The following is a 13071-nucleotide window of genomic DNA, read 5'->3' on the forward strand; positions in this document are numbered from 1 at the left end:
CCGCCATTTATTTTCCCATAGACATTTCGTAAAATGCTTATAAAAATAGTTTTACTTGTTCAAACCAAACAGTTCAAATATATTTAGAAACAGGAGAGACCACATAACATTTCACTTGGACTTGGTCGGGATAAAATGACATTTGAGGACATAACATCATCTTGGGCTTTGGGAACAGTGATCAACATGTTTCACCATTTTCTGACATTGTATAGACCAAATAACTAATCGAATGAATTGTGAAAATAATCGCCAAATTAATCAATAATGAAAATAATCATTAGTTGCAGCCCTAACTGTTGTCGTCTTCCTCCTCCGCAGGGTCCCATGTGTGACCTGTTGTGGTCGGACCCTGATGACCGCGGCGGCTGGGGCATCTCCCCCCGCGGGGCCGGCTACACCTTCGGCCAGGACATCTCCGAGACCTTCAACCATGCTAACCGGCTCACACTGGTGTCCCGCGCCCACCAGCTGGTCATGGAGGTGTGTGCGCGTGCATGCGCATCTGTATGTCTCTTATCTGAGATACTGCTGCCGAGGATGACTGTGTTCAGGACAGGAAACAAACTTTACATCCACTGGCCACATTGGCTGATGGATTCCAAAATTCACCACACATGATTTGACTAGCCTAATCCTAATGTGACTTTTAGAATAAGACAGGACCTCTGAATGTGTGTTGGTTGTCAAAGTGGCTGGTAGAGTGGACAAATGGACAAAATGTCTCACCATAGTCAAAAGTTATAATAATACAAATAATACATATATTTATATAGCACTTTTACTTAGTTACAAAGTTTTTTAGAGGAATAATACAATACAATAAAAATAGAATGAGAATAAAACGAAACAACACAATTTGAAACTAGAAAGGACCGCACCATGGATATATGCCTCCGCCAACAAGTGAGCAGTCGACATCCATGTCTGTCCAGACTTTGACGTTTGAGCAAAATGTGAAGAAATTGCGTCAAGGTGTTCCAGAGATATCGCGTTAACGAGCGGTTGTGAGGTCACAATGACCTTGACCTTTGACCGCCAAAATCTAATCAGTTCATCCTTGAGTCCAAGTCGACGTTTGAGCAAAATTGGAAGAAATTCCATCAAGGCGTTCCTGAGATATCGCATCGAGCTTGGAAATGGCATTCGTGAGGTCACAGTGACCTTGAACTTTGACCTTTGACCACCAAAATCTAATCAGTTCATCCTTGAGTTCAAGTTGACATTTGAGGCAAATTTTATGAAATTCTGTCAAGGCGTTCCTCAGATATCGCGTTAACGATCATCGGACGGACGTACAACCCAAAACCATAATGCCTCCGGCCTGGCTATCGCCGGCGGAGGCATAAAAACATAGCACCAAAGTTATTGTTTTTTAAACAAAGGAAAGGCTATAAAATCGTAGAGGCTATTATAAACCAGTATTGTGGTCCAGAGAGATCTAAAAGAAAAGCAACACATAAGATAATCACATAAAACAGTAGAAATGGAGTAAAAAGAAAACTACACAATTTAAAAGACCATAGCACAAAGGAGCTCACCACCACTGCAGTAAAGCAATGATACGGCGAACACTAGTATTATGCCTCCAGTGAATTATGCATCTGCTTCCCCCAGGGTTACAACTGGTGCCATGAGAGGAATGTGGTGACAATATTCAGCGCTCCAAACTACTGCTACCGCTGCGGCAACCAGGCGGCCATCATGGAACTAGACGACACCCTCAAGTACTCCTTGTAAGTACGACAAAAGACAAAATGTTTATCAATTTAGTAATATCCCAAAGTCATAGTTTAATCAGGATATGATTCCACTGAAAGACGATAAACGATAATATAGAATTATTGCCCGGCTTTAATTTCAGTCACAATGTATTTGTATCAAAATATTTTTGATTGCCAAATCTAAATTTTGTTTCTCCGTTTCCCCCCAGCCTGCAGTTTGACCCTGCGCCTCGCAGAGGGGAGCCACATGTCACTCGCCGCACCCCAGACTACTTCTTGTAAACTCTGAGCTTTGACCCCTGTACAGTCCAGTCCAGTATTACCATGATTATATATGATACTACCTTCAACCGATGACAACGTGAAAGAGAGATTAAGGGGAGGTTGTGAGACTAAGGGGAGGTTGTGGGACTGGGGGCTACACAGCAGTGTACATTGTATATTACGGTAAATGTAGAGAAACAGTAAATCTGTAGATTTCCCGGGAAGGGAAAATCGACACGGTAAATCTATAGATTTCCCGGGAATTCTAGATTCCGGAAGGGCCACCTGATTGGCCAATACAACCTGCAGGCTCTGACGCATGTTTAATCACTACCTGAGTGGCCGATACAACGTGCAGTGGCTGTGAACATGGCATACCAGTTAACATTAGTTAATTACATTGCTTACATTTTCTTTGTTTTTTATTTATTATTAAAATATTTAATATTACTGGCTCTAGTAAACTGCATGCATTTTGTTTTGTATCTCCTGAATATAATGTGTAGGTAGGCTATTAGCAGAGCTGTTTTTTTGTAGACCTATTTGCTAAGCAAGCAATGCTGGATGTGTCACATCAGAGCCTGCCCGTTGTATCAGCCAATCAGGTGGCGCTTATTTTATGAATATTAATGAGTTGCCCCCTGTCACCCTACATTTTGGAAATTTGCAGGAGGGCCGGGTTCCTGTCCCGCACGTGAACATGCTGTGTCCGATGTGTTCAGTTTTTTAAACCTAACCCAAACCATAACCTTAATAGTTGTTTTACTTGCCTAAATCCAACCAAGTTGTTGTACTCGCCTAACCTTCACCAAGATGTTTTACTTGCCGTTGGGTTGTTTACTCTCCTAAACATAACCAGGAAACGCGGCGCCATTTTCAACCAGGAAATGGTGTCACGCCTCCGGGCCAGCCGAGCGGGTCCCATCCGCGGTGGCTCGACTTGCGGCACGGATTCAGGCCCCTGGCAAGGGCACGCTTTTTCACCCACATTACCCAGTCTGCTGGGAAATGTCCCGGGAAATTTGATTGACCGTTTCTCTACATTTACCACAAGATATATTCACACAAAGACTGAAAGAAGCATTTAGCAACAACAAAGTCTGTGTCTCTGGATGGACCAAAAGGTGTGTGCCATGATCATTGCTGAAGACCTGTGTTGATCCCCACCCCACTATGTAAACAACACTGATGTTTGAATTCCTCATGCTGAACCCTTCACCCCAGTCCAAAGCAGCAGTGATGCATTGTTACTTTAAGTATTTGAATCCCACATTGCCACAGCTGCTTAACGTGGATTCCTTAATATTTTGAGAAATTTAAAACGATCTGTTTGCACTTTTGTAAATCTAAAGGAAATGTATTATGTCAAAAGATTAAGAGATTCCACACTACAGACAATTTTACTTTGTGACCCCCCCCCCCCCTTTTTTTTTATTACCAACTTGTACGCAAGGTTTTTGTTCTGAAAGGAAAGCCTTTCTTATGCAGCCGCCCAGCCTGGTGTTTATGGCAGACAGATGATGAAGTACTCCTCATCCATGTCAACTCACTCTCACATAAGAGTTTGTATTATCCAAACCATTGACAAATAAAGACAAAGGTGGCTCCTTGAAGTGTGTGTGCTGTTTTCACGGTCTTATAATTGACTGCCCTGATCTCGGCTTTGTAAGGCCACTTTGTACTTTTGTCCTGTGATTAAATTTGATGGAAGCCAAGCAGCTAGCCAGGGCAGGGAGTGTGTTTTACTGTGTGACATGACCACCACCTTCCTCCTGGGGAATAGATTTACCAGTGCCACCTATTGGCAGAACACTGAGTGTTGATACCAAATGATTTTTATTAACAGCTTTTTCCTTGATTAATTGGAAAAATACATCATACTTAGTGTTCGCATGATGTCGCATGCATTTTCTATTGTGCTTTACTATACACACAGCTGATTGGCTGTGACTGTTATTTGATTATAATTACCTGTTAATTACAATCTGTTATTTCCCTACCAAGATGGCTGTGTGGTGACATTACACATACCTAGATAATACATTCATAAAATGTTCACACTCAGCTTGGGACCCACTGGGGGGGCCCGACCCGACCCCCAGGTTGAGGATCACTGCTCCCAAGTAATCTTTATTCTTTCAGGTGCACTGCTATTGGAAACTACTCAAAATGGTATTGTTTTATGCATCAGTGGTTATATGCCACTGAGAAAGATTTTCATACCGAGCTGCCAATATGGCATTTAGAGCCTAAACCTAAGGTCGGCATTGCGAGTGGTCGACATAGCGGGTGGACACCATTTAGGGCAGGGGTGTAGTGGTAATGGGTAAACTATCCAAGGTGAGTAGTTTGCCCACCTGTTTCCCCTCATCGACTAATACAGTGGGTAAACTGCGTTACCCTCCACTACGCCCCTGATTTATAGGCTGCAGCATGGACTCTGCTGTATTGTTTGGAATTTAATAGCAGCCTAGTTATTTACATAAAATGCCAATCGAAAAACAGTTTGGTTGAACCGTTTACTTAAAAAACACACACTGTAAACTGTAAAAATGTTGACAGGTTGGCATGACATTTCAGAACACTAGTTCGTGGAAGGTTATGTGAAAAGGCGCATCCAGCCCCCTCCTTTCTCTTCCCGTCTGACTGACCAGACTAGGTTTTACCAGAGACTTCCCCTGGTTGTTTGTTACCTACACGACTGTCTGGCCTTGTCGTTGACTTCAGGAGAATTTTACCCTTAGGTTTGATTAAAACATTCGTGGTAAGTCAACTGATAAAGCATGAGATATAATATTGTTTTTATTCAAACGTGGAAGTTTAGTTGAATTGATTAGCTTTGTTGTTTACATCCTAACTGGATAGCCTGAAACCTGAGGCCTCGCTGGCAATGCAAGGTGCTAACGCCAGCTGAGCTAACCTGCTAGCGTTAGCTAATGATAGCTGCTTGGCTAGCTTAGAAGACAATTTTGTTTGTGAAACATTAATCAGTTATTCTAGGCAACGCTTGACTTTCAGTCATAAAGTTTTGTTCAGTCATGACTCATGAGTGTGCCTTGGGTCGGTTATCTATTCTATCGCCGCCAATACTAACCTAGCGAATTAGATAGCTAGCTATTCTGTTAGCATTACCGCCGACTCATCGCATTGGTTTTTCGCTTGGAACTAGCTAGCTGCTACGTGTACCTGGCAGTAGCAGCGCCTGCGTAAGTTCTCACTTTAGCAGTTCCCGGGCTAACGTTACCCAAAATTACTAACGCTACGTTGACCCCTAATTGTGTGCACTGTTTCATTATCGCCAAGTCTGTGGCTTATGTAAGTTATAGCTAGCTAGTAGCTACCTACCGTCACGTAGCTAGCTAACAGCTAAATGTTAGCTTTAGACTCAGGATAAATCAATCAACGCAGTAAACATTCGTTTCATAGCTGTTAACTAGCTTGCTCACACCTGCTAAATAACCTGATTATTCTGTTTTACAGATAATGCCCACAATAAAATTACAGAGTTCTGATGGAGAAATCTTCGAGGTGGATGTGGAGATAGCCAAACAGTCGGTCACCATCAAGACCATGTTAGAAGGTAACGTTATCTATTATGTTCAGTGTATTATTACATGGTTTTAAGTCCACAGCTAGCCACTCATAACTGTGTCAACTAAGATTAATCTAAGATTAAGTAATCAATTGGCATGTCATGGATAACTGGTTGCTAGATTGCACCCATTTGAGGTTACTTTCTGGTTATTTACTTGACCTGTTAATACAGAGTGAAAAACAGAGTTTTGACATTCATTGGCTCTTGGACAGATTTGGGAATGGACGATGAAGGCGACGATGACCCTGTTCCCCTCCCTAATGTCAATGCTGCTATCCTAAAGAAGGTATAACACACACAGACATACACAGACATACTGTACATGCGCACACCCCTCAACAAGATGATCAGAAAAAGTTTGAGGAAGAGTTTGTTTTGATGGGGAGGTGCAGCCGTGGAAATCATTAGTTTTCCTGTGCAAGGAATACCATGATTTTCTATTTAAGGAGTTTACTTTGATTTATAAGTCCGACAAGCTGGCTCAATGAGAAACAACTTTAAAACTTCTTACAGTAGCATCGGTGTTTGTCTGCTTCAACACCAATGAGGCAGGAGTTAGTGACAGGCCATGATGGGACATTGTTTTTTATTTTATGTGCACGTCAAACTGAGAAGCCAAATTTGAGTAATCTATATCATGAACTCACAAACTCTTGATGAAATACTGTGTGTGGTCTCCCATTTCAGTAATAATCAATATACCTCTCTATCAGGATTATACAGTGATACCATTTGTTACGTAAGCTGTTTCATCACTTACTGCTGCTTTACCAGGCCATGTTCATTCATTGAATGCTGAGGCACAAGCTTCTCGTTTGTCAGTTTGTCTTTGCTTTATTTTGTTAAAACTAATCCCATCTAGGGAAGAAGGAGGCTGTGCAAGCAACTTTTCTTTGTCTTCTACAAGGTAAATCGGGGAAGAAGAAGGCTGTGCAAGCAGGGTTATCTGTGTCTTCTACAAGTTCATTGGGCATTAAAAATGTTTACAAAGGGCTAGAGAAACAGTGCAAAACACTGACAGAAAATGAATAGCAATTGCATAAAGGCAAGTCTGTAAAACTGTCTAGAGAAGTGATTTAAAAGATGACGTTGACTTTACCAGTCTAATTTTCATGGGCAGGCCATTCCACAGTGTACAAGCTCTGATGGCAAATATACTGAAGTCTAGACGGAGATGATGAGCTCAGGCTGCCTTCCGGTTCATATGGCAGTATGGCACTAAAAGCTCTGAAATGCAACAAGGCGCTGGACCTTTAAAGTGATCTGTAAAATCACTTCTGAAAGTCTCAGGTAACCAGAATAGGGATGCAATGATTGGAGTAATGTGGTCTTTACGTTAGATCATTAAAATGCACAGCTACTCTTAGTCAGGTAGGGACCCACCTGAAATAGACCAGTGACCTATTTAGGGCCCTGATGTCTGCTGTTGTGTCCTCTTGATGAGTAAATCCCTGCTCGGAACCTGATTCCTGCTCGGAACCTGATTTGCCTATTTGCCTCAACTCTCCTGCCTAGATTCAATTTGCATTTGTCGTCTAATTCGTGCTACCTGACTGTATGATCCTAACCAGTCTGGCTTCAAATGTGGACACACTCCAAGACTGTGCTGTTGTCTGTAGTGGAAACACTGCAATCAGCTAGAGCTGCTGGTCAGCCCTCTGTTCTGATGTTGCCTGACCGATCGGTTGTCATGGACATGGTTAACCACCAAATCCACATCTCCACAGTCACTGAGTTTGGCTTCTTGGGATCTGTGCTCCGCTGGTGCTTGGACCCCTTCTCTTTTCAATATACTCCACCTCCAGACCTGCCCAACCTGCACGCATTTTGCGTAGCATGCACACATTTTGGCATCAAAGTACGCTGATACGATTTGTCAGTTAAAACTATGCAAAAAGGCATTGACGCCTGTGAATTCAATTGTGTGTATGCACTGGACAGTATCCGTATCGTGTGTTGTGAATCCACTCTCACTCAGATCACTACTACTGTGAAAGACTAGCGATAACCAACCGACGAACGCAACGAGTCTAGCCAATCAGAGGCAGATTAGGGCGGGTCATGACTTCGTCATGCACCATCAGTTAGTGTGCATCATGCAAGCGAACTCTGCTGCTGCAGCAGCTTTCTAAAGCCCATGGCACACCAAACAAACATTGTCAAACAAACACAAACAAACACGAACAAAGACAAATGTTCGTTTGGTGTGCCATAGCTGTCTGCCCTTGTCTGTTCGTGTTTGGCGATGTTCTGTCATGTTTGCCAGGATTCGACTTGTTCAATCCGGCGTTGTTCGCTGTTCGCTGTTGTCTGGTAACTTCCCATGTTTTCAGTCGCGTATCCATGGAAACGGAGCTCACGCATGCGCGCCTAATGCATGCGGTTGTCTGGTCAGTTTGGTCAGAGGCAGAGCCTCCTATAAAATAACGTTACACGCGACGCAGCAAACATACGTTTCTCTGCCAACCATGTGCCATCACACTGGGCATCAACAACACTAGCGGGAGACTTCTCCCATGCACTCCCGCAAATAAGTAATGTTTTGCGCAGCAAGGTTACATAATGAGGGAGAGAGAGAACATCCATGACGGCTAACAACGAGCTATGCTAATAACTAGCTAGCCGTTCAGAAACACATGTAAACAGCCGTGTGATCACTGAGAACGTCAGTAAAATAAGGAGAGAGCGGCAGGTGCTTATGCAGAACTAGTGCACGATTAAGTGCACAGTGGGTAATGACCCGCTGTGATGAAGAATATAGCGAGATTAACCAGGTTGATAGCAGAGAAAACACTGTTGCAGCTGCCATCAGCAGGACCTCCAGGCTCAACACGTTCTCACTCCGACCACGTAGCATATTGACGCTTTGTCCCGTCCCTTATGCGCCACTTGTTACTAACATGGTACCCTTGAGCGACCCATGAAACGACTTGGGCTTTCCGACTAAACTCAATGCAAACCCATAGAAGTCAACCTTGACGCTTATGGCAACTGCTCCATCATCAGCCTAACTGCTCGCCCATTAGTCAACTGCTCACCATTAGCGTCTGGGGGGAGGTTAGGTTTAGGGTCTGGGGGAGGTTAGGTTTAGGCATGGGGTGGGAGAGGTTAGGGTTAGGGTTAGGGTCTGGGAGAGGTTAGGTTTAGGCATGGGGTGGGAGAGGTTAGGTTTAGGGTTAGGGTCTGGGAGAGGTTAGCTCCTCCAGACCCTAATGGGCGAGCAGTTGACTAATGGTGGAGCAGTTAGGCTAATAGGGGAGCAGTTGCCATAAGCGTCAAAGATGACTTCCATGGGTTTGCATTGAGTTTAGTCGGAAAGCCCAAGTCGTTTCATGTGTCGCTCAAGGGTACCATGTTAGTAACAAGCGACGCACAAGGTACAGGACAAAGCGTCAATATGCGACGCGCTCAGAGTGAGAACGGGTTGCCAGGCTTCAACTAGCGTTGCCTGTCACATGACGCCTTCATGGTCCCTCAATAAAGTCTGCAGAAATATGCACGTTCGCTCACCTCTCTCTCAAGAAGCGTCACGTGAGTGTGGCGTTTAAGGCCATCTGTCGCTACAAAAGAAATAAACTGGGTGTATCATTGTATTACTCGACAGATGTATAACTAACTTTGTCAGTCTGAGCCATCTTCTATGTGCTGTAACACAGTGCAGTTTCTATTTTTCTGGTGTTTCTTTTTTACATGTTTGGGACTGTTGTGCTGAATATGTTTGGTCGGTGTGCCATGCTTTCAAACAATCTCCAACATCTGCCAACATTCACAGACAATTGTCTGTTGGTGTTTGTTGGTGTTTGTTTGAGAATGTTTGATTGGTGTGCCATGGCCTTAAGACCAATATATTGAATTAGCCACTCTTAATAACAAATACAATGCGGGCAGGAGGTGCCAGAGGCTGGGGAGAGCGGAAGGGAAACATTGCGGTCCATAGACTTAACGTTATGCCGCAGTCCCGAGGGTTAGCAGGCGCAGCTAACATACATGCTAACATTACAGTAGCTGTTTCAAGGCTAGCATTAGCTGTGTAAAGGCTGAATTATACTCGACCAAGCTCCGTGGGGGGTGGGGCCCCGCGAGTCTCCGTGAGTCACCGTGCAGACCCCGCGCTGGGGCTGATGCCATTATACTCAGAAAGTGATCAGCATGTATTGTACAATGGTAATAGTGAGAACAGCCTGTGGAAAAGTCACTTTTAATCTCTCTCAATAATGCTCTCAACACAACACATTTACTTGGTGAAATGACTAAAAACGAACAGTTGCAAATCAAAGTTTATAGCCTACCACATGGGTCAAGAAATGTGGCAAACACAGCTCAGTGTTCAGGGCTCAGTGGCTTGAAAGCGGACATGTTTGGAGAGAAGCCGTGCGTTGCTCGCGCTGTGAGATAAAAAATCCGGCACACGGCGAGCGCCCGGCGGAGGTAGCGCCCAACCACGCCCAACAAATGTACGTCATTTGACGCGCCCGGCCCTCCCTCCACCCCCGCGCCCTTCACGGCAGGGTGAGCATAATACAAACTTAATGCAGTGGTTCTCAAATGGGGGTCTGCGGACCCCTAGGGGTCCGTGGCACATTGCCAGGGGGTCCGCGAAAAGTTTTCAGGAAAATAAAAATAAACTTTTTTTGCAAAAGCTTCATAGTTCAATGAAAATATTTTATGCTTTAAATCTAAAATGGTTCATGGATTAGATTCTAATCTAACAAACCTATCAATTTAAAAGTCAAGCATGTTACCGTGGAAACAATTAAGCTTAGCCCAAAATCACAGATCAGAATGAGGGGGTCCCTGCTATATTTTCTATCTTGTAAGGGGTCCTTGGCTGAAAAACATTTGAGAATTTTGTCAATTAAAACATAACCTTACATGTCAAAAAAGTCGCAGTTTGTCGTCAAACTGAAACGTAGGAGTTAGTTTCGTATAAAAACTACATAGCTCGTGGAAGCTCGTGGCATGTCGCCGGTCTTCAGCTTTGCCGGTAGAGAAAGTGACGTCACTTAGGCGACAGTGTATGTACCGGTAGTCTTTCTGATTTATAACTTATAGTGCAACAGTTTGGCGTTATACCTAACCCGTTATACCTAACCTAAATTGAACATTTTATTGTAATTGTGCTACCGCAAGTACATTCCTCAGTGCTATGAAACCTTTGTGCACAACCTGTAACACAACGCTGATGGATGCCATGGTATCTGACTGGTTGTCTTGACCAAAGTCTGTGTTCATTTCTTAAGGTGTGTTTGTGTGTCGTCCTCCCCTCAGGTGATCCAGTGGTGCACTCATCACAAAGATGATCCTCCTCCCCCCGAGGATGACGAGAACAAGGAGAAGAGGACAGACGACATTCCTGTATGGGACCAGGAGTTCCTCAAAGTGGACCAGGGCACCTTGTTTGAACTCATTCTGGTGAGTACAACTCACTCAGATGGGCATGCAACGCACGCACGCAGGAACAGTGTTTCCTAACCAGTGGTTCATGACCCGGCAGTGAGACATTCAGATAAGGGGTGGGGTCATTTCCCTTTCAACTCGATCAGTTCATAATGCTGGGAGCCATCCAGGGCTCGACATTAACGGATGCCCGGTTGCCCCGGGCAACCAAAAAAAAAAAAATGGCAACCATTTCTTCGCCTTTGGTTGCCATTGTGGCAACCACATTTTAACATGTAAAAAAATAAGCAGCAAACAGCAAAATATGCACCAAATACATATTTTTTAATACTTGTGAGTGACACGCTGACATTTTATTGCTGTTACAATCGGAATGATGTTGCTAATTACCAGAAGGAACCCATTAGACACGTGCGGTGTGTTTACTCAGGTCAGACGCTGCGCGCACACTGGCTCAGCTGCAAGCACACGTTTGATATGGCCAAACAGATAAGTTGTCTGGCTGTGTGAAAGCCCCAACTAACGTTAACCTGGTGTGGTGTCAACATCACAAATGAACGAGCAAGAAAGATGATTCAACTGACAAATAACGAGATTAACCGCTTGCACGAAAAAACTATGGCATTGGAGAAAAAGAGGACAACCGTGTCAGGGGAAACAGACCTACTCGTAAACTATGGACTATTTCAGAACGAACAAACGGCGTGCTCTGAGACAACAGCCGTGGCTCAAAGGTGTGTACTTTCATTTGAGATTGGTGAATGTAGGAAGAAGAAGTAAGGCCGCAGACTGTGCAGAATTTCCTGATTACAGAGGTAGGCGAGCCCCTTTATAGTTGTGCGTCGCGGCTAACTGCAAAGTATGCATTAGATTTCTAATGTAAGTGGACGCGGCCAAGTGCGTCTGAACTGCACGCGGAAACTCCGCGTATGTATTCCACGAGAAAACACCCGCGTGTCATACATGCACCCCATGAGATCGGGTTGGAGAGAGAGAGGGGTGGGCCAAGGCCGCTTCTGGGCCTTTTGGGGCCCCATACAAAATCTTAGAGTGGGGGCCCCAAACCACTGTCATCATAGTATCCCTGAACGAACATGAATGAGAGGCATAGGCTACTTCATTATCATTAACGCTTTAATTAATAAATTAAGCACAATATGAACAATAACTGTTAAAAAATATATGAAAATGAAAGTTCACAAATATTTGTTAAATAAATCCTTTCAGTGCAAATGCATTATCAAAACAAAAAATAACTAAGATTTGTTTAGAAAACGAAATTACACATTATGTATTATTATGATTATCATTATTATTACTACTACTACACCCGGCGCGTGCACTGAATAGGCCTACTCAGTGTTTCCCATACATAAAGGAATTTGTGGCGGGCCGCCACAATAATATTTTGACCGCCACAATAAGATGTTTTTTTTTTTTTTTTTTTTTTTTATACAGTGCACCTGAACGCAACATGCAAGATATCCGCTGAATAAGTGTCCAATAAATGTTCATGTCATTCTGGCCAATACTTCTGTTATAGCATTTCAGTCTGGAATATGGAATATCTTTCAATAATCTATGATTTAGCTGCTAAATTGTCAAATACTGCCATCTGCTTGTTACCCAGGCACTTATGTATGTACTTAACCTAACTAACTTAACCTAACTAACTATCCGGTGTGCACAACACTGTCAGCCTAAACTCCGGCTGACACCCCAAAAACCTACAATCCGCTACAGAAAAATGTATATTGTTTGTTTATTAACTGGCCCCTCGCCTTCTATCATTTCACGAAAGTGGCAAAGCAAGTTGAGTATCCCTGACCTATAGGGAGAAATTTAGTTTGTCATTGTAAACCCACAGCACAGTAATAGTCTAGTAGGAACGGGGGGTCCCCGCGCACCCGAAAGATATATTTTTCTAACATAGATTTTTGTACTCCTCAAGGTGTCTAATAAACAAATTGTGTTGTTACCCCGTTGAAATAGTGTCCCATGGGTCCGTTTGGTGGCCATCTTTGCGGGCATATTGCGATGTCTGATGAAAATGGATAAAGTCATAACTTTTGAACTAGACGTCATACAGAG

At 43.6% G+C, this 13071-nt stretch overlaps 2 protein-coding genes across 2 annotated transcripts in view; both read left to right on the top strand.

The window, feature by feature from the left end:
• Positions 1–3534, top strand: part of ppp2cab (protein phosphatase 2 catalytic subunit alpha b) — a 28593-nt gene extending 25059 nt beyond the window's left edge. Inside the window, exons 5-7 of the mRNA XM_083641772.1 lie at positions 322–483; positions 1618–1736; positions 1934–3534. Coding sequence (XP_083497898.1) covers positions 322–483; positions 1618–1736; positions 1934–2006 — 354 coding nt within the window. The 3' untranslated portion in view covers positions 2007–3534. The remainder of the gene's footprint in view (positions 1–321; positions 484–1617; positions 1737–1933) is intronic.
• A 1104-nt stretch (positions 3535–4638) lies between these two features.
• skp1 (S-phase kinase-associated protein 1) overlaps positions 4639–13071 on the top strand; it is a 29443-nt gene continuing 21010 nt past the window's right edge. The window contains exons 1-4 of the mRNA XM_083641438.1: positions 4639–4752; positions 5469–5568; positions 5796–5869; positions 10852–10995. Of these exons, the coding sequence (XP_083497564.1) occupies positions 5472–5568; positions 5796–5869; positions 10852–10995 (315 nt within the window). The 5' untranslated portion in view covers positions 4639–4752; positions 5469–5471. The remainder of the gene's footprint in view (positions 4753–5468; positions 5569–5795; positions 5870–10851; positions 10996–13071) is intronic.

This window comes from Poromitra crassiceps, assembly GCF_964638095.1.
Source record: "Poromitra crassiceps genome assembly, chromosome: 1".
Taxonomy (NCBI): domain Eukaryota; kingdom Metazoa; phylum Chordata; class Actinopteri; order Beryciformes; family Melamphaidae; genus Poromitra; species Poromitra crassiceps.